The following is an 18342-nucleotide window of genomic DNA, read 5'->3' on the forward strand; positions in this document are numbered from 1 at the left end:
GACCTGCTTGCTGCGAGTGTCTGGTTTCTGTGGGGGCACACAATTTTCTGATCGGGCCATCCATGATTTGCTGCAGTGCAATGTTTCTGGGCTAAGGAGGTAATGCGGCATATGAAGTCTTGCCATATTTCATGTGTACTTCTACTCAAATATTTTTAATCCTGTTTTTTAATTTCTCCTGAAAGTGCATCTTTTTGACCTTTTTGAAGGATTTCTCTTAACAGAAATATCCTGTAAACCCTTCCGAGCAGTTTCAGGCGGTCTTGCTTCACTTGCTCGCCTGCACTTATCGCTCCCACAAATCGCTTTGAAATTATACCAGACACCGTTGCGTATTATTATGCTTTTAATTTTCATAGATCCAATTATAAGGCCGGCAAGACGTGCTTTTGAATCCAAAGTGGCCCTCTGTCACACCCATGTTCTAAAAGCGATGTGTTTACAAGTGTATGGGGGCTATAGCTAACACACATGCACTGACAATGAAAACTGATAAGTCTGCTTCTCAGTGACATCATTCATGGACTCCATATGTATTATGGAAAGTAATCAAAACCGGAAGACGGTATATTCAGCTCCAGGAAGTGGGCACTAGCCCTTGAACTTCAAGAGTGGTATTTGCAGAAGTGTACGTGTAAAAGCTGCTCTAGTGCAAAAGAAAACATTCTTCAGATGCATTTTTGTACCAGGACAAAGGATTATGACTAAGGCCAACATTGCCTTAGTACAGTTTAATAATGTATTTTGCAGAGGGGCCATTTTTGCCATGTCGAAAGTGTCTGTAATACTGCCAGAAATCTGAGTTCAACCCCTAAGGCAGAAGGAGAAGCCACCAGGGTGAACAGAGGACGCTCTGTACTCATAAGTAATTCAGAAGAATGCACATTTTGGAGAGTCAAGCAGAGGGCCATTAACCAACAGTCACTTAACTTATAATGTTGTACCATCACACTTTGCCTCTTGCACTGGAACATTGTGCAAAAAATACAGTAAATCCGAGCAACCAACTAGAGACACTGAAAGCAAATGTTTCACAAATATTTACATCTGAACAAGGACACGTTTTTCCCTAACAAAGGCCAGGGACAAGGTGTTTTGTTGTTTGTGCGCATGCGCTGAGGAGGAAAGCAAGCACTCACCTTGGAAACAAGACAGCGCTGCAGGAGCGGGGCCGTATTGCACAGCTCTCCCTGCCGGACATCACTGAATCACACGTTCCCGGTCTCTGTTTAAAAACCACAGATACAATCAAATCAACTGGTTAGGCTTCTACATTTCTTGAATCAAGAGGCAAACAGAAGCATTCAGATCAGAGCTGAAAATGAGTATGATCGGGTGTGCCGCCAGGTTAGCATTAACACACAGAGGAGGTGCTGCACTCCAGAATAGTCCTCGTGTGGCAGTGATGTCCTGGGCATCGCATACAGTGCAGGACTGCTGCGTGTGCCCTCATGGACACATCTATTGTAGGTTGCTCAGCAAACCTTCAGAATTCAATGGTAGCCAGGTTTTCTTAGCCGGGTGGGGCAGCACATGAGATGCACGTGGGCCTAGGACAGGGATCCTCACAAGTAAAGAGGTTTTCTTTTTTTTATCGGGGCAAGCGCCTACAGACCAGAACAAAGTGTGAAATATAAAGGTCTAATTTATACTTTCAACTAATTATCTGATTAAAAGACACACTACAACCAAATATCCACATCCATTGTCCCGGATCAAAGTGATGTGTGCCCAATGAAAATCTCAAGAGTTTTAGTACTGTACTTTCAAGACACACAACAAAAGAGAGCGAGAAAGGCATCTGCTTGTACTCCATGTTTTTTACAAAGGCTCGCAGCTTGTTTTTGGCTGCGTGAAAAAAGATTTGAAGAACTACAAAAAATGTAAATCATTTTTGTAGGTCTAACAATTTGGTGTTGTAGAAATAAATCAAGCAGTTTAATAAGAAGTGATTCAGTGTGCTCCCTTGGAAGGTTAGATTTCTAACTGTAGTGTGTTTTCTCAAAGTCAATGAAGTAAATACAGTATATAACAATGAGTTTCAGTAGGGTCACAACATTTAAGGTTACTCAATGACAACCCCGGTACACTCTGTCAAAGGAGATATATTTCCCTCCCTCACCGTGGTACAGGGCGTTCACCATTCCTTTACTGTTTTTTCTAAAACCATTAGACTCTCGCCCTCTTTTTCACATACACCTTGGATACAGAGATTACAATGCCTTTCGTAGTTCTCCAAATCATGAGCCTTCAATGATAGATCCGCATTGCTTGCCTGCTGGTCCTTCAATCACGCATTATACTCCATTTAAACTACATCTGCTGCCAAATGTTTTTTTGCAAGAAAACAAAGTTACTCACCATAGTGACCAACATACTCCTAGTCCATATTCCCCTTCCCTCCATACCTTTGGGATATTCCGTCCTTCTGGACAGGACTGGAGCACTTTTTGATAGCATTCAAATATATTGTCCGTCTTTTATTTTTACGCGGGGCAAGCGAGTGTGGTTTTAGCCCTGCCTTCCTGAGCTACGTCCAGCACATCACCGTTCAGTCATTTTCTATCACCAAGGGCGGTAGACATATTAGCAATATGAGGGAGCTTTTTGGATGGGAAGGCGGTGGGCGAATGGAGGAATGGGGACTATGGACAAGGAGTACGTTAGTCATTACAGTGAGTAACTTTTTTTATTCCTACCTCCTGTCTCCTTTCCTCCATACTTGTGGGAGATTCACAAGCACTTACGTAGATACTGGGTGGATGGAAAAAACTCCCCTACTTAAAGAAGTTCTTAAGAACAGTCTTACCGAACTGAGCGTCCGTTCGTGAACTGAGGTTGAGGCAAAACGCTGAGAGAGAGAGAGATCCAAGTGGCTGCCTTAGCAATGGTTTGCCAAAGAACGTATTTTTGAAAAGCTACTGCAGCAGCTTTTCCCCGCACCAGGTGTGCATGGATACCCTTGGGGGCTTGAAGCCCCTGAAGTGTGAAAGCTTCTGAAATGCAGGAGGCTATCCAGCAGGAAATAGAGGCCTGTGAACCTTTCGGAGTCCCGAACGTAATAAAAAGATGAGAGGAAGTTCTGAAGTCTTTAGTACTTTTGAGATAGAACTTGAGAACCCTCCTAACGTCAAGGTTGTGAAGGAGCCGTTCTGCATTTGATGCCAGGTCTGAAACAAATCACTGGTAAAGAGACAGGGCCTCATTACACGGACGGAAGTAACCATGGCGCTATTAGCGCCATGGTTGCCGCCGGTATTTTACCGAGTCCGCCATGGTGAATGGCAGAATTACCGCCCTATTCCAAAGTGTGTGGGGCGGTAATTCCCCATTCATCATGGCACTTCCCCATTCCCATTTTTGCCCCCATAGGGCTCAATGGGAATGGGGAAGGCGGTAATTACGGTACCGCAAGTTGCGGTACCGTAATTACCTCCTAGGTCCCTTTGCGGGTCCCGTCCTTAACGGCTGTTAAAACCAGCCGTTAAGGTAGGGTCCCAAAAAGGGACCTCGTAGTAAGGCGGTAAGGGTTTACCGGCACTGGTACCCTTACCAGTACCGGTAAACCCTTTCCGCCATCCCTGTAATGTAGACTGATTAATATGAAAGCCTAAAATTTTTTCAGTAGAAAGGAAGGGTGCGAGTGAAGCACTACCTTGTCCTAATGGAATGCCAGAAAAGGTTCTTCCTCCTTTGGGGAGGACGGATAGCTCAGGGGCAAAGCTTTTGTCTTGGAAGCAAGACAACGCAGTGCAACATAGGTTCGAATCCCGGTCCATGCTTAGAAACCACTCGCTGGTATTAAGCGCGTTATAAATGAACAATCAAAGAAAGAAAAAAAATAAATAGAGAGAGCCTGCAGCACCCCTATTCTTCGGGCTGCAGTAATGACGACCAGAAAGGCCACCTTCCAGGTAAGCAGTTTCAACACCACAATCGCCATGGGTTACAAAGGTTTGTGGCAAAGCGCGTTGAGCTTTGCCACAAACCATTGAGGTCCATTTAGGATGAGGCGACTTAACAGGAGAAAGCATTTGAAGAAGACCAGCGAAATGTTGTTCTATCACTGAATTCGTCAGCGCGAAATGTTGTTCTATCAGTGAATTCGTCAGGGTGAACGAACGGGAGTCAGTGTTAAGGTAAGCACCATCAGCGGAAGTATGTTCGGCAGGAATAAATATCAATACCGGTAGATGCAAGATCCGATATGAACGAAAGGAAGCAATCCATTGAGGTGTGACAAGGATCAAGCTGTTTTTCTAGGCACCAGTGACAAAAACAGCCATTTGCTCCTGTACTCAGCTCATGTGGAGGGTTTGCGCACTTCTGGGATGATGCACATATTTTCCTCTGAAAGATGGAGCTGTGCTAGGGTCCTGACCACTCAGCCAAGCTGAGGGATTGTGGGGAGGGATGCCACACCCACTGGACGTTCTGGTGCATGAGATCGGGAATCCGTAGCGACTGGATTGGAGGATATCCTAATTGATGTTTCAGCTCTGAGAACCAAAACCTGGCTGGCCACCACAGAGCTGTGAAGATTAGAGTGCAGTTGCGCGCTCTCCTCAGCTTCAACAATGCCCCATGGATTAAGGGGAGAGGTGGAAAGGCGAATGCTGACATCCCGTCCCACAATCTCTCCAGTGCATCCGCAAGGGAGCCCAGACCCAGGCCTTCCCTGGGGGCATAAAACAGAAGTTTCCTTTTGGAGAGTGTTGCAAACAAGTCTACGGTCAGAGTCCCTTACTCAGAAAAGATCTGGGACAGAACTTGAACATTCAATTCCCACATAGTGGTTCGCAACGGACTGGCAACTGAGGGAGTCAGCTGCCATGCTATGTTCTCTTGGCCTAAAATATGCACTGCCTGCTGCCAAATACCGTTCTGCACTACCCACTCCAAAATCTGAATGGCTAGGTTTACTAGGAGCAGCAATTCAGTCCTGCCCTGCTTGTTCACGTAGAACATTGCAACTGAGTTGTCTGTCTGAATGCGAGCAACTTTGTTGGTGATCCTGGGCAGAAACGCTTTCAAGGCCAGGAAGATTGCTAGAAGCTTGAGGTAGTTGATATAATGCAACCCCTGTCTAGAGCAGACCAGGTCGAAAAACCTCCAAGTGGCCCAACGTCGCCCAACAGCCAAGCAGGGAAGAATCTGTTGTTAACGTGACCTGAGGAGAGGGATCCCAGAACAGCGCCCTCACCGAAAGATTGGTGAAGTCCGACCATCACCGGAGGGCGGCTGTCATTTCTGGAATTAACTGAGAGTTCAGATGCATTACCTGGGACCAGTTCTGCCTCAGCATTAACTGCGCGCATCTCATTTTCCTCCTCGCCAAATGGAGGGCTAAGATACAGGAGGACATTAGCCATAGGAGCCTCTGAAACCGCCATGCTGACCTGTGGGTGGATTTGAGGAAAAGGGAGCATGTCTGTACTAAATCCCTCACCATGTCTTCGGTCAGAAAAACCCAAACACTGACCATGTTCCACTGAAAACCCAAGAAAATCAGGCCCTGCAAGACCGTCATTGAAGATTTTTCAAGTTTTCCCGAGAGTCCCAGCTTGAATAGTAGCTGGAGTAGCAACTGAATGTGGGCTGTCACTGTAGAGGGACAGTGACTCCTGAGGAGCCAGTCGTCAAAATACGGATAGACATGGACTCCTTGGAGCCTAAGGAATGCTGCTATTACAGCCATCATCTTTGTAAAGACTCTCAGCGCTGAGATCAACCCGAGAGTGGGACTTTATTTATTTATTTACTTATTTGTATTGAAAATGTTCACCTCCTACTGAAAAGCAAAGATGTTTGCGGTGTTGGGGTGATACTGGTATATGCAGGTACGCATCATGAAGATCTACCATGCAGAGTCAGTCGGCATGGCGTGATCATTTTGAATCTTTCTTGGGGAATGTGAATATTGAAATCGGACTGGTCCAAAAAAGTGCGCAGGCCAGCTTGGTTGGACTTCCGCACTGTAAAAATGTGGGAATAGAAACCCCCAGCGTCTTCCGCCAGAAGGACTCATTCTACTACCCTCAAGTCCAGAAGCTTCTGAAGTTTGACGCAGGGAGAGGGGTCCCTGTCTTCTGTAGAGGAGGACAAGATGGAGGGATTACTGGAAGAGGGAGGCGGATACCCAAACGGGCCACTGATAGAACAAATGGGTCCTTTGCGATGGCCCGCCATGCCTCCAGGTGTAAGGAGGTACGTCCTCCCACCAAAGTTGATTGGGACCATCGGAAACCATCATTTGGTATTTTTATCAGCAGAGGGGCTGCTGGGCCCAGCATTGGAGGCCGTGGAGTGGGAGAAAAACCATCCACTCTACCTTTGCTGATTTTGTCGAGGACCGTTTAGGTGGAAATCTGACTTTTGGGGATAAGAAGATCTTGCGGCTGGTGGCTTAGCAAAGACAGACAGCGATTCGGATGTTAAGGTGCTACCCTTGGTTTTTGCCAACTCCTTATACGTGGAGCTGTGAAAAAGTTCCTTACCCTTAAAGGGAAGATCTAAGACTTTCTCCTGGACCTCCTTTGAGGACTTGGTTGTGTGGAGCCACGCCTAGCAGGTGATATCAAGGCCAAACATAAGGCCACGTGCCAAAGTATCGACATTATTTATTTATTGCGTAATTATGAACTGCCAATACATCAGAGGGTGTTTCAAGGCGCCGGTCTCTAGAAAATCCTGGGCCATCTGACAAGCTGGTCTTGAAGTCATCAAGTCTTTCCTGTGGAATAAATTGCTCAAACTCGAACCGCTCTTTCCATAATTTTAGATTAGCTGCAGCAAGAATCGCCACCTTATTTGCCTGATGCAGTTGACGCACTGTATTATCGAATACTTTCTTCCCCACACCTTCTAGAATGTTATCCTCCTGAGAAAACAACTGGGAGGAAGAGGAGGGTGAAGACTTGCACTGGAGGGTCACTGCAGTGACTACAGTGGAAGAAGGCATCTAGTAAGGGGAATCTCCTCAGATGCCTGTAGTTTATAATAAGCGTCAATCTGTTTACTTATGTGCTGACCTGTATGTGGTTTATGCTTCTGCCAAAATGTCCTTTTGAAGAAAAAGGCCTGACTGCTCTTGTGACTTAAAAGTAAGGCCCCTGAGAGAACCCAGGCCTGCAGTTCTGGCGGATCAGGAGTAGGAATACCCAGAAAAGCCATCAGATCCAGCATCCTATTGTGAAACGCCCTGATGGAAGATGGCAGATCCTCACTGTCTTTGTGGACATCCGGCGCATCTTTTTTGGTGGGATCATCAGCAGGCGTTGAGGAGCGTGACACAGCCAGAGCAGGTTCAGTCTCCTTTGGCTTCGGAGGCTGCTCCACCAGAGGTGGTTGCGGGGGAGAAGGCATTTTCACTGGCCTGGGAGAGGCAGCGGAGGCAGCATCTCCTTTGGAGCAGGAGGCTCTGTTGGCCTGGGAAAAATTTCCCTGAATAGGTCCTTAAAGTATGCCTTCATAGGGACAGAGTGCATCAGGTTCTGGAAATGACTGAAGAACGCCTCCTCTGAAGACAGTCTTGGCTGTGCAGTAGGTACTAGACGATCAAGCGGGCTGTACCTTCGCGAGTCTGTTGAGACTAGTTGCTAAGAAGGTTCCCCCTCCACAAGTCCACATAGTGCAGTGGCGCTGATGTTAGGGGAAGCAATAACGTTGGCAGAAGAGGCATTCTTGTATTCCATTCTGACGGTGGATTGAAAGGATTTTTTCCCAAGGATGCAAAAGGCAAATATTTGGGTATGGTATCTAGACCTGACGCTGCGGACGGTGATGACAAAATGGCTGACCCACAAAAGGGCTCACAAAATGGCGGACACAGTAGACACTGGTTGAGGCCCCATTTTGAAACCCCTGTGGTGACCTGCGTCACAGGTCTGTCAGAAGCCATTAAAGATTTGGCTGATATTTTAGGAGCCTTGACTTGTTCTTTAGCCCTACTTGAGGGATCCTCAACAGAGTCAGTAATGAAAGACTTTGGACATTTGTCCGACTACTGTGCTCCCTCAGCCTAGCCAGTACAATGTTTAGCCCCTTTGAGGGGAACCTTGGAACTTGATCCGGTCTTATTAGCCCTGGAACCTGGATCCTCGCCTTGCTGGTGCTTCTTTTAGCTCCGTTCAGGGAAACTTTGGGAGATACCCCGGTATTATTAGCCTCCAGTGGGGGAACCTCAGAGAGACCCCCGTAATTTTAGGCCCAGAGGGGAATCCTGGGTCATGCCCCAGTACTTTTAGCCGCCAGCCGGGGAAGCTCGGCAGAGACCCCGATAATTTTAGCCCCCAGCGAGGTAACCTCGGGACATGCCCTGTACTTTAAGCCCCCAGAAGGGGAACCTCAAAGGAAGTTCAGGTATTCAGTTTAGACCCCACTTGGGGTAAACCCTGGTAATGCTAAAGCTGCAACCACTCCTCCCAGAACCGGATGACCCCATGAAGGAGTCACCCGGCGGGGGTGCCCAGAAACGAATTTACCAAATGATGTCTTTTCTCTTCAATTCATTTCCGTAGGTGTACCGGAGGAAAGCTGTGGAATACCTCTTCCCACCTGATAAGCCTTCGTTCAAGTGTGTGGACTGAGAGGGATTCGCAGTAGAAACACACATCCCAACGATGGTCTGAGCCCAGGCACTCGAAGTATAGGATGTGAGGGTCCGCCGCCACATGGCGACGCCCGCAGGAAGTAGACGAGTTGAACCCCTTATGCTCCGGAATAGGCAGAGGAAAAGAATACGACTGTTTACTGTGGTAGGAAGACCAATTTGAAGGACAAAAGCAGGCAAAACAAAGAAATCTCTGCAGTGCTAAGTGCGTCCAATCCCGACCGCGCAGAGACAAGGACTAAAGTGCAATGTTCTGGGCACGGTTCAGGAAGGCTGGGCTGAAGCCACATGTGTTGGCCCGACAAAAATAAAAAGGACAATATTTTTGGATGCTATCAAAAAGTGCTCTGGTCCCGTCCCAAAGGACAGAATATCCCACAAGTATGGAGGAAATGGAATGGGACGCAAGAGTACTTCTAATGTGTCCTCCACCTGGCCGACACTTGTCTTCACTTCTATTAACAAAAATTACAGGTCCGCTCTGAGTGTTTTTTATGTCTGATTTTGTGGCCACCTCCGCTGTCAAAGCCTTCGGCGTAAGGACAGCGCAGTGAGCTCCCTTTTCATTGTCTTCACAGTGGTCCTTTGGAACTTCTGCAGGTATGTGAGGGTTCAATACATACCCACACATATACCCACTTGAGTCTGAAGAGCCAATAGCTGACTTTCTTAGTCAAGTCACCCTTGACTGTCACATCTGTTCCCACAACTTTAGATCCAGCTTATTTAATCTGATGACTTTTCCCCACAGGTATTTTCCTTATAACAGTTATCAATCTCTGCGGGATGGTCCTCCCAAGGCAAGACGGTTAGCCAGGGTGCTGTAGTCATGGGAGGGCCACAATGTTGATAGAGATTGCACAACATTGCTACCACCCTTCCTGTGGTGTGTACCACATTAGATGCACTTTTTTCCCAGTTCAATCATTCATTTGATCTTCTGGGATGTCTTTCGGTTGCCTGATGCATAGTGTTTCATTCTATTTGTTTGGCAGTGTTAATGGGGTACCATAATAAACGTAACTTGCTCGACCTTCAACATCCGCTGTGGCTAGCACCTTCTAGACAATACTGATTGTTTTTTAATTTACTTTGTATGTGCCAAGCACAGTTGGAACCATGCACTCAGTAATCTTCAAACAATAATTTACTCTGGAAAGACACCTATCCTGGTACAGGACAGCTTTGCAATATCTAAGAAGTTTAACGCAGGAACCCTCTGTGTGTCGGGATGCTTACGCTCAGGCCTCAGGACATCCTGGCATCTCCACTCACTGTATCCCCCTTCTGCAAATGAGGGAGTGTCACACTCATGCTAAGTGGCTAGGAGTACACTGTATAGGAATGGCCCCAACTCCAACTCTCCTCTGGGTCTGTCGTGCTGTTAATTACCTCCCTTTGATTAGGCTCCTGCGGTCACTGATTCGATGCATGGCCTACCAACCCAACACCACACCTAAATCTCTGGTTTCCCACTGCCCCTAGCCTCCTCTTGTTCTGAACCTCATTGAAGTATGATGCCTCTTCAGGCCCTCCTGCCCACATTTGGGGCCTATGCCTCTGGACTATTAGTGATTGCAGGGGCCACAGCTATCTCAAAAATCATGAGGAAGATCCGAGGAGCAAAGCAATCAGGGAGCCATCTTGACCATGCTCCCTAACTGGCTCCCCCCACATCTTTTTTTGATTTCTCCAAAACCAGCAAAGTTTATTGAACATTGAAATGTAGATCGCTCAAACATTCAGAGGTTCATGAGACCCTCTATCCTCAATACATTCTCTAATAAAAATAAAGACAACACGAGACACATTTGAGCTATTACTAACTGCACTGATATTTTACTTGCAAAATCAATTCTTTGGAAAATCCAGGGAATTAGTCCGCTCTGCCCAAGGAGTGGGGGGTTACATCCTTTGGGACTAGGGAGGTGAGTCCGCTAAGCTTAACACTCCCTAGGGGACAGGGAACTGGGATCCCACTGAAGGTGACCCCACCCCCCTAAGAAGAGACAGTAGTTATCCTCCCTATACCCAACATTACAGAACAACCTTTGTTGGTTACATGGGAGTTGAAGTATGTAATGACTGAAAATTACCGGTAAGGATGGTTGGTGTGGTTTCTGACCCTCTGAGTGTTCTGAGTCAGCTGGATTGAGCAAGTCGTGGGAAGTTCTCCCCTAACAGGGGGATAACGAGCCTATCAGTGATGTGAGGAAAACACATGGGCCCTCCCCCTTGCATGGGCCCTCCCACTTGGAGGAGGAGCAGGCATAAGAGAGCTCACGCCGAGCGTGGCGGGCCAAAGCAGGGCTGGGCCCGTGGAATGCCGACAAGCCTACCATGCTAGAAGCCGTGAGCACCCAGACAGGTGCAGTGTGGGACTGAACCTGAGAGACACAAGGCAAACCAATGGTAGGAGCAACCAGAGCCCTAGAGGTGGCGAGAGAAGCCCAAACCCAATGCGGCTGCAAGAAACCATACCGCTAGGCTGGGTGCCTGAAAACATACCTTAAGATGGGAAGAGAGCAACCATAGCCCTTGAGGAGGTGAGAGAAGCCAAAGCTCAACGTAGGCTACAAGAAGGTGTAGGTGGGGGGTCCGAAAACATATCCCAAGATGGGGTGCGCAGAACCATACCCCAATGGTGGGGTGAGATTCACTGTATCCCAAAGTGGGACAAGACAAGCAAAACCCCAAAACGGGGCAAGAGGAACCAAATCCATAGGCAGGGTACTTGAAACCAGACCCCTGGGTGGGGCACAGGAGTCAGCACCCTAAGACGGGAAGCCAGTATATATACCTGAAGACGGGGAGACAAGAACCAAAACTCAAGACCATCTGAATTCAGAGGACCTCCTCCCAGGCCAGAACGCCTGGTGCTCGCCTAGTGATGAAGGGGGAAAGAAAATGACACAGATCAAACACTCCCCAGTTTATATGAACCAGAAAGAGAGACACTTGCACTTATTTGCTGGAACCAAATAAAAGAAAGACTGACTGGAACAGACACTTCTGCTTAGACTCTGGGGATAAAGGCAAACAGCCTTATTGGGAGAAACACACCTGGATGGGGGTCAGAAACCAACCACCATTCCAGTAGAAAGGTCAACGGCTTTCCTGTATTTCATGTTGAGTTATTTGTTTCTTTGTAATAATGGTAGGGACAGGCTTGAACAGAGGACTTTCTTAGTTTTGTATTGACATTCTGATGGGCACCCTATTGACATCTTTTATTTCTTTTAGGATAGGATCTTAGTTGTAGGGATAGTTCAAACACTTTTGGTGAGAAATAATAAACAAGTCACTCACAATGCTTACTTGTCCATATCCTAATTCTGACCTAACACAATTCTTAGAAGAGAGTGGGAACCTCCAAACCAATCTCTTGTGCATTATTTATTCACAAAGCAGGCACACACTGTCAGCATGCATTCCACTGATGTTCTCAAACCTGTCCTGTACACTTACAGTTGATCCCTAAATGCCTGCATTTCTCTGTCTTACTTTTTTCTTTAATTGTTCTCTAACCTGATATGTTGATATATTTATAAGTCTTAGACTTTCCTACGATAGTGGGAATAAGATGCCTTCCCTTTATTCTGATACCATGTAATACGGATTCACATAAAGATCTCATCAAAGACTGGGTAATTGAGTTGTTTTAATCCCACACCCTTTGAAAACGCAATGCCTACACAAAATTAATTATTAATCAGTTTACTATCCCAATACATATAACTCATCACCACTTGGAACAAATCGGATTGAAACTTCAACATTCAGAAAACCTGCACAAGTAAGATAATACCCTAACTTTCAGCCAGTCATTATGGACATTAAGCACTCATTTTAGGCATCTGTGTTCAGTCTCAAGCCACAAGTTTCGAATCTCTCAATCGACTCGATTTAGTCCTTCATCTATTCCTAGGTTGATAAATTGAGAACTGTTAAATAATAATGCCCCTCAGAAACAGAAGCAAATCCCAGACCCGATCCGGAAAGCAAAATTAGGGGCTAGGGAGACAGTATATCTAGAGAAACGCCCAGTCCTTTCACTTAAGACAAGGAAGACACAGAACACCTGTCACAGGACCCAAATATTGAAATCAAGCAGGCACCCCACCCTCATAGGGGCTACATCTCCCACAATGCCCTTCTCTCCCAACCAGAAAACCCAGAACGGATCAGTGAAGTCAAATTATCCCTTTAAGGAGCAAGAGTCCATGGCAAAACCTTTCAAGGACAGGTAGACCACCCTGGGAAAATACTAAACACCCCTAAAGACCCCCTAACCCACTTGCCTTCCCAACTGCAGCACTGCATGATGTCCTCCACACAGGTAGCCTGTTCAACTTCTCTCTGCACACAGAGTTTCAAAATGGCCAGGAGGGTTCTTATAGAGTCAGCCAACCTTCTAAGCTTCAATCTGAGTATCAGGAATTTAGAGAGTCCAGCCACTCCCAACCCTCACACCCTTTAGGCTCACAGCTGCAGACTATCAGCCCTAATTACAATCAGGTGGAGGGGACATGTTGCTATAAAAGCAAAGCAGCCCAGTTCAGTGGGGTGGCTAACAGGAGCAGGCGGCTCTTGTTTGGAGAAGGTTGAAGAGGGAAGATTGCGGCAGGGGAGAATGGCCACAGATACTCTGGAGACTGGAGAAAGGAGTGTGCTGGAGAGGGGAGCTGGAGAAAGGGCAGCAGGAGAGAGGACGAGGTGATTTCTACAGAACAGAAGAAAGTGGTGAGATCTAAAGGTGGAAGGAAAGAGGGAGGAAGCAAAACCAGGAGTGGATTGTAAGTCAATACCAGAAACAGAGGAAAGGAGGGAGGAAGTAAAACCAGGAGTGGATTATAAGTAAGTAGTAGAAACAGAGGACCAGGAGTGGAGTTAAAGGTAGAAGTAGGACAAATACACAAGCAGGAAGTAAAAACAGAAGACGATTGTCAGGAATGGACAAGAGCAGGCAGACAGAGGGAGAAAAAAAATAAAAGCGGAATTGAAGGATGGAGTAAAATTAAAAGGCTGGAAGGAGGAAGTAATACCTGGAGTGGAGTGGAAGGTGACGAGAAAAGGCCAAGGTGGTAGTAAGGAGACATTGATAAATCAGCAGGAGAAGGGGGAGGACAAAAGTGAGGAGGCTGAGGATGATACATCTTCAGATGAGCAGAGTGAAGAAGATAGTCTAGGGGGTGACGAGTAGTGGAAGTGAAAGAAGAAAGCTGTTAGGCAAGGTTGTATGTAGTACCCTGTGGGAGACTGCACCAGCCTTGTCCTCTTGGCAATAGTTAACCCAACCTTTGGTATAAGCATGTATTAGACAAGTTGGTAGAGTGACTGAGCAGCCAGGCATATCTCAAGAGGGGTCAATGTGAGCTGTAGGGTTATCACACAGAGATTCACAGTATTCAAATAAACACTTACACTCAAGGGTTCTTGATGTAACAATTATTTATTAATTTAATAGTCAGTTGAGTAAGCCTTCTTTAGAAGGGAGTCATATATGTAACACACTAATATACTTCAAAATACACACTCTCAGTTTCAATTAATCAGTAGATACCCATTTGGGATGGTTCACAGACACTTCCTACAACCTGAGGTGACTTAAATAACTAGGGCACTGTGGACATTGATATATCACTGGCACATTTATAGCAATACTGAGTTTGGTGTTAAAGAAAAGGTTTTTGGGAATAAAGAAAAGGTTAACAAATATTCTTAAGCAGGTAAGTAATTTGAACCCCCAATGCAAAGTAAATTAACCCTTTCCCACCCTCACAAGTTATCTAATGTGTGAGTTTTGTTGAGGAATAGTTAAAGCACAAAGTCAGAGGATAAGAAGAGACTTTCAGGGAGCCAGGACAGCCAATGTTAGTTGGGCAAAAGTCTAGGTGAGCTGAAGCACTTCTTGCAGGTAGGAAAAAGTCTTGCACAATGTTTTAGAAGTCTTTGAAGAAAAAAGAATCACTGTAGGGCCACAAGCTGGGAGGCTTTTGAGGGGCAAAGCTGCATGCAACTCTGCAAAAGCAACCAAGTCAAGTCTCAACTGAGAACTAGCAAGGCTACACAACAAGAGGTAAGTCCCTTCGTTTTACAGTACCTTTGGTTAGAAGAAATTGGTTCCAGCTGACTTCTGTTCCTGTGTAGGTCTGCAGATCCTTTGTTCCTGGGCCTCAGTCGTGGGGGAAAGAGGGAGGATGTCTGGGGACTCCTGTACTATGAATGGAAGGTTGACGGCAGCAATCGGCAAACTTCAAATCATCTTCACTCCACGGTTTCAGCTTCTTGCGACCCTCGCAAATAGCACCACTGCGGTTCTTGGAAACCTTGATAGACTTTCCTCACATCTGGGGTCCACCACTCTGTTGAGGTAGCTCAGGCTTGGTCAGTCCTGCTTCCTGGGGGTCCGGAGGATCTTCCTGGAGCTCGGGTCCGACTTAAAGACACTCACTCGATTCTGGTGTTCCTCTCCCTGGCAATCGGTTCCTGCAGCAGCAAAGGAAGTACAGCCAGCTCCGAGAGGATTTCCAGGGGCTCGTTTGGTACCACCAACCCAAGGGGAGAAGTCATCCTTTGCAGGGTTTCTCTAGTCAAGGCGAAATTGGAGCTTCAGAACAGCAGCAGGGCTTCACCGGGCAAACCAACGGTCCAGGAGTTACAGCAGGCGTCTCTTCCAAGTTCTTCTTTGGATTCCTTCGTCCAGTGGTCGACTCTGCCTTCCAAGCCAAAAGCTGTGCATTTTATGCAGGTTTCTCCTATTCATTTGCAGCCTAGCTGTCATTCACACATCATGGTGTGGGTCCTGCAAGGACAGCCAGCCAGCCAATCACCTTTGGGTGCATTTCTGTAACCAGGGGGATTAAGCACATGGAGTTTCGGCCACCTCCCTACTTCACCAGTGAATCCCACCAAAGACAAAATAAACAAAGGGGCCAAACCTGGTTTGGCGCACACAGTAAATCTCAAGAAGGACCTTTCCAACAAGAAATGGTGAAAAAAGAAGACTGGGGCCATTTTGACAAAATGGGCAGCCATGGGTGCTTTACTGCAGCTGCAATTGCAGCCCGCGGTAGAATCCCACAATGGTACGAAAAGGTAAACCACTGCCACCAGCCATTAAATCTAGAAAGGGTAACATAAAAATGTTACATGAGAAACTAGACAGAAGGGGATACTAAGTAACCCCTCCAGCACCCTATTGTAAGACAGTGTGTGCTGGGTCTAGAAAATTACAAAATGTAAATCAGTCAATTTCACTTCACTGCTCTTGGAAACAGTAGTTTTACCAAGAGAAGGTATTTAAACCTTTGGGAAATCTAAACGACTTCCCTGTGTAACTGCACTGAAGGTGCTGTGTGACACAATGTAAAGATGATGCCTAAAGTACAGCAAAAAGAGCTGGGGGTCTCTAAAGTAGAAGGGAATTAGTACATTACTGAGAATTCTCCCTAACAAGAGCCATAAAAAAAGATTGTGAGCTTGTTAAGATATTGAAAAGGGAGGCAATGGGCCTAAAGCAGGACATTAATCTAGAAGTAGAAGGCTCCAGACGGCCATGTAAGGCCCTAGGGAGGTATAACAGGGGGGAGGAGATTCCAGCGGGGGTCAAGGAGCATAGTGGTAGTTCAGAGAGGTGGTGGAAAGAACAAAGCCAGGACGGATTGGTCCTTTTTACTCTCTCCTTGCGGACCCCAACGTGGTCTCTAAGCAACCCCTGAAGGTCCTGCGGAACATGAAGGATTGGTTTAGTCTGGGCGTAGTGGACCCCGGAAAGCCTGCAACTAGGCTCAGAGGAACAGAAGGAGGGTTTGCAACAAATTGGACAGGGGAGTGACGTAACTCCTCAGAGACTTTGGAACAGTTGCTGAGGCTTGAAAGTTGGAACTCCCATTCTGAGGAAAGCCTTTGCAAGACCCACTGGAGAAAGGAGGCAATGTTATATTTCTATTTTGTTAGGAAAGATACAGTTTATATTTAAGTTGGCCCACCCCTGTACACAGTCCCTAATAACATTGTTTAACTTTGAGCATCTGGTCTTGGCATACTTCTTGGTTCCAAATGGTCCATTTTGTGACAACTTACATTCACAAGAGCCTTCAGCAGGTTCCCAGATCCATCCATGGAGTGAAGGAACTCTTTGTAGAATTTCATCTTCACCTTGCCCTCTCGGATGATGAGAACGCCGATACCTGTGAAGGTGAACTCCACATTCCGCTTGATGGCAATGGAGCGTGAGAACAACTGCAGGGTCTCTTTCACGCACCCCTCCACTATGTCCCGGGTAAATGAACTCCCCAAGGACAGCGCCATGAAATTGAGTGGAACAACTGGAATATCACCTAAGAAAATAAATCAAACACAGACACATTTCACCAGAGTAAATTACAATTCAAAAGGCACTTCAATGGTACATCAGTGTGAAAGAGATGAAATGCTCTGTAACAATTAATTAAAATAAACTCCAGATTTGAATCTTTATAGGCTTAACAGAAACTACTGCATGTCAATCCACAATTCTCTCATGCCTGTGTAACAGTGTGATTTACTGTAACTCAGCGATTGTGACAAGCATACATGTGTGCAAGGCAGTCGATTCCTCTCGACAGTTGACCACCTACCCACGTTTTTCTATATGTTAAATCGCCTCTACCTCTACACTGTTCAAAATCAAGTTGTAGGACTAAACTTGACATATGTAGTTTACCGTTATTAAGGAAATCTGGGCAAGAGGCCAGATTAGATGTGAGGAGACTGGTAAAGTGAAATGGTTGATGAGAAACATATCAGAAGGAGAGAAGTGTGGGGGTAGCAGATATATAAGAGATCAATTGAAGAGACGAGAAACAAAATAATGTAAGACAGATACTTTATTTCGATTAAAAAACATTGTAAGGCAAGACTGGAGGTGAGCATCATGCTTCTCTTTCTTTATTTAAGAGTTGTGCAGTACTTCCAATGAAACAAAGGGCACATGTAGCCTAATCTAAACGATCCACCTGACATTAATTGTCCAATCAATTACTCCTTCTGCCCTTAAGTTCCCTGTTCCTTCCCTCCATATTTTTTTTCTTCACTACTCAATCAGAAGATAAGCATAGCCTTTCACCGTCTTCAGACAGATTTGTGATTATTCATTGATTATGTGCTAATTTATTATCAGGAACTGGGAGTATATTTTAATACCGAAAGTGATGCAGGGGTGGTAAGCAAAAGTTCCAACCTATCTTGTTCTGTCGGTTTTGCAAATATCAGTTTCAGGATCCATGACTTGCTGCCGGGTGTTTGGGAAGGATATTTTCAGGTGCAACGTTTCAGAATATGTTTATAATTTACAGTGCCAGAACCCCACACTGCCCTCACTCATGCAGTGTTCTGGTACAAAGTGGTGCCACATTGGGCCGCCACTACGGAAAACAGTGAGACTTATCCCCTTTGGAGGCTCTAGGTTATCACAATGATGAAGGCTTGTATATTGGTGCCAGCATCTTTGATCCTGTTGATCACTTACCGGTGAACTCAGCTGTGTGCCGATGTCAGGGAGCATCCTGAGCTGTAGGAAACAGGTGGGTGGCACTAGCACCGCAGTGCTACAGGGAATGCATGAGGAGTGTTAACATTACAGCTCTCTTCAGGTCTACTGCACTGACCGTTTCCATTCGAATTCCAGACCACAGTGACATTATAGAACTATCTTCAAAGTAAACAAGTGCCGGAAAGAAAATTGCCTA

The 18342-nt window shown here is 46.1% G+C and overlaps 1 protein-coding gene across 1 annotated transcript in view; it reads right to left on the bottom strand.

Annotated features, from left to right (window-relative positions):
* CCDC81 (coiled-coil domain containing 81) overlaps positions 1-18342 on the bottom strand; it is a 794710-nt gene that overhangs the window by 539638 nt on the left and 236730 nt on the right. Inside the window, exons 4-5 of the mRNA XM_069639737.1 lie at positions 16697-16953; positions 1140-1225 (exon numbers count right to left, since the gene is read on the bottom strand). Of these exons, the coding sequence (XP_069495838.1) occupies positions 1140-1225; positions 16697-16953 (343 nt within the window). The remainder of the gene's footprint in view (positions 1-1139; positions 1226-16696; positions 16954-18342) is intronic.

Source organism: Ambystoma mexicanum, chromosome 7q (genome assembly GCF_040938575.1).
Source record: "Ambystoma mexicanum isolate Mex_15411 chromosome 7q, UKY_AmexF1_1, whole genome shotgun sequence".
NCBI classification, from domain to species: Eukaryota; Metazoa; Chordata; class Amphibia; order Caudata; family Ambystomatidae; genus Ambystoma; species Ambystoma mexicanum.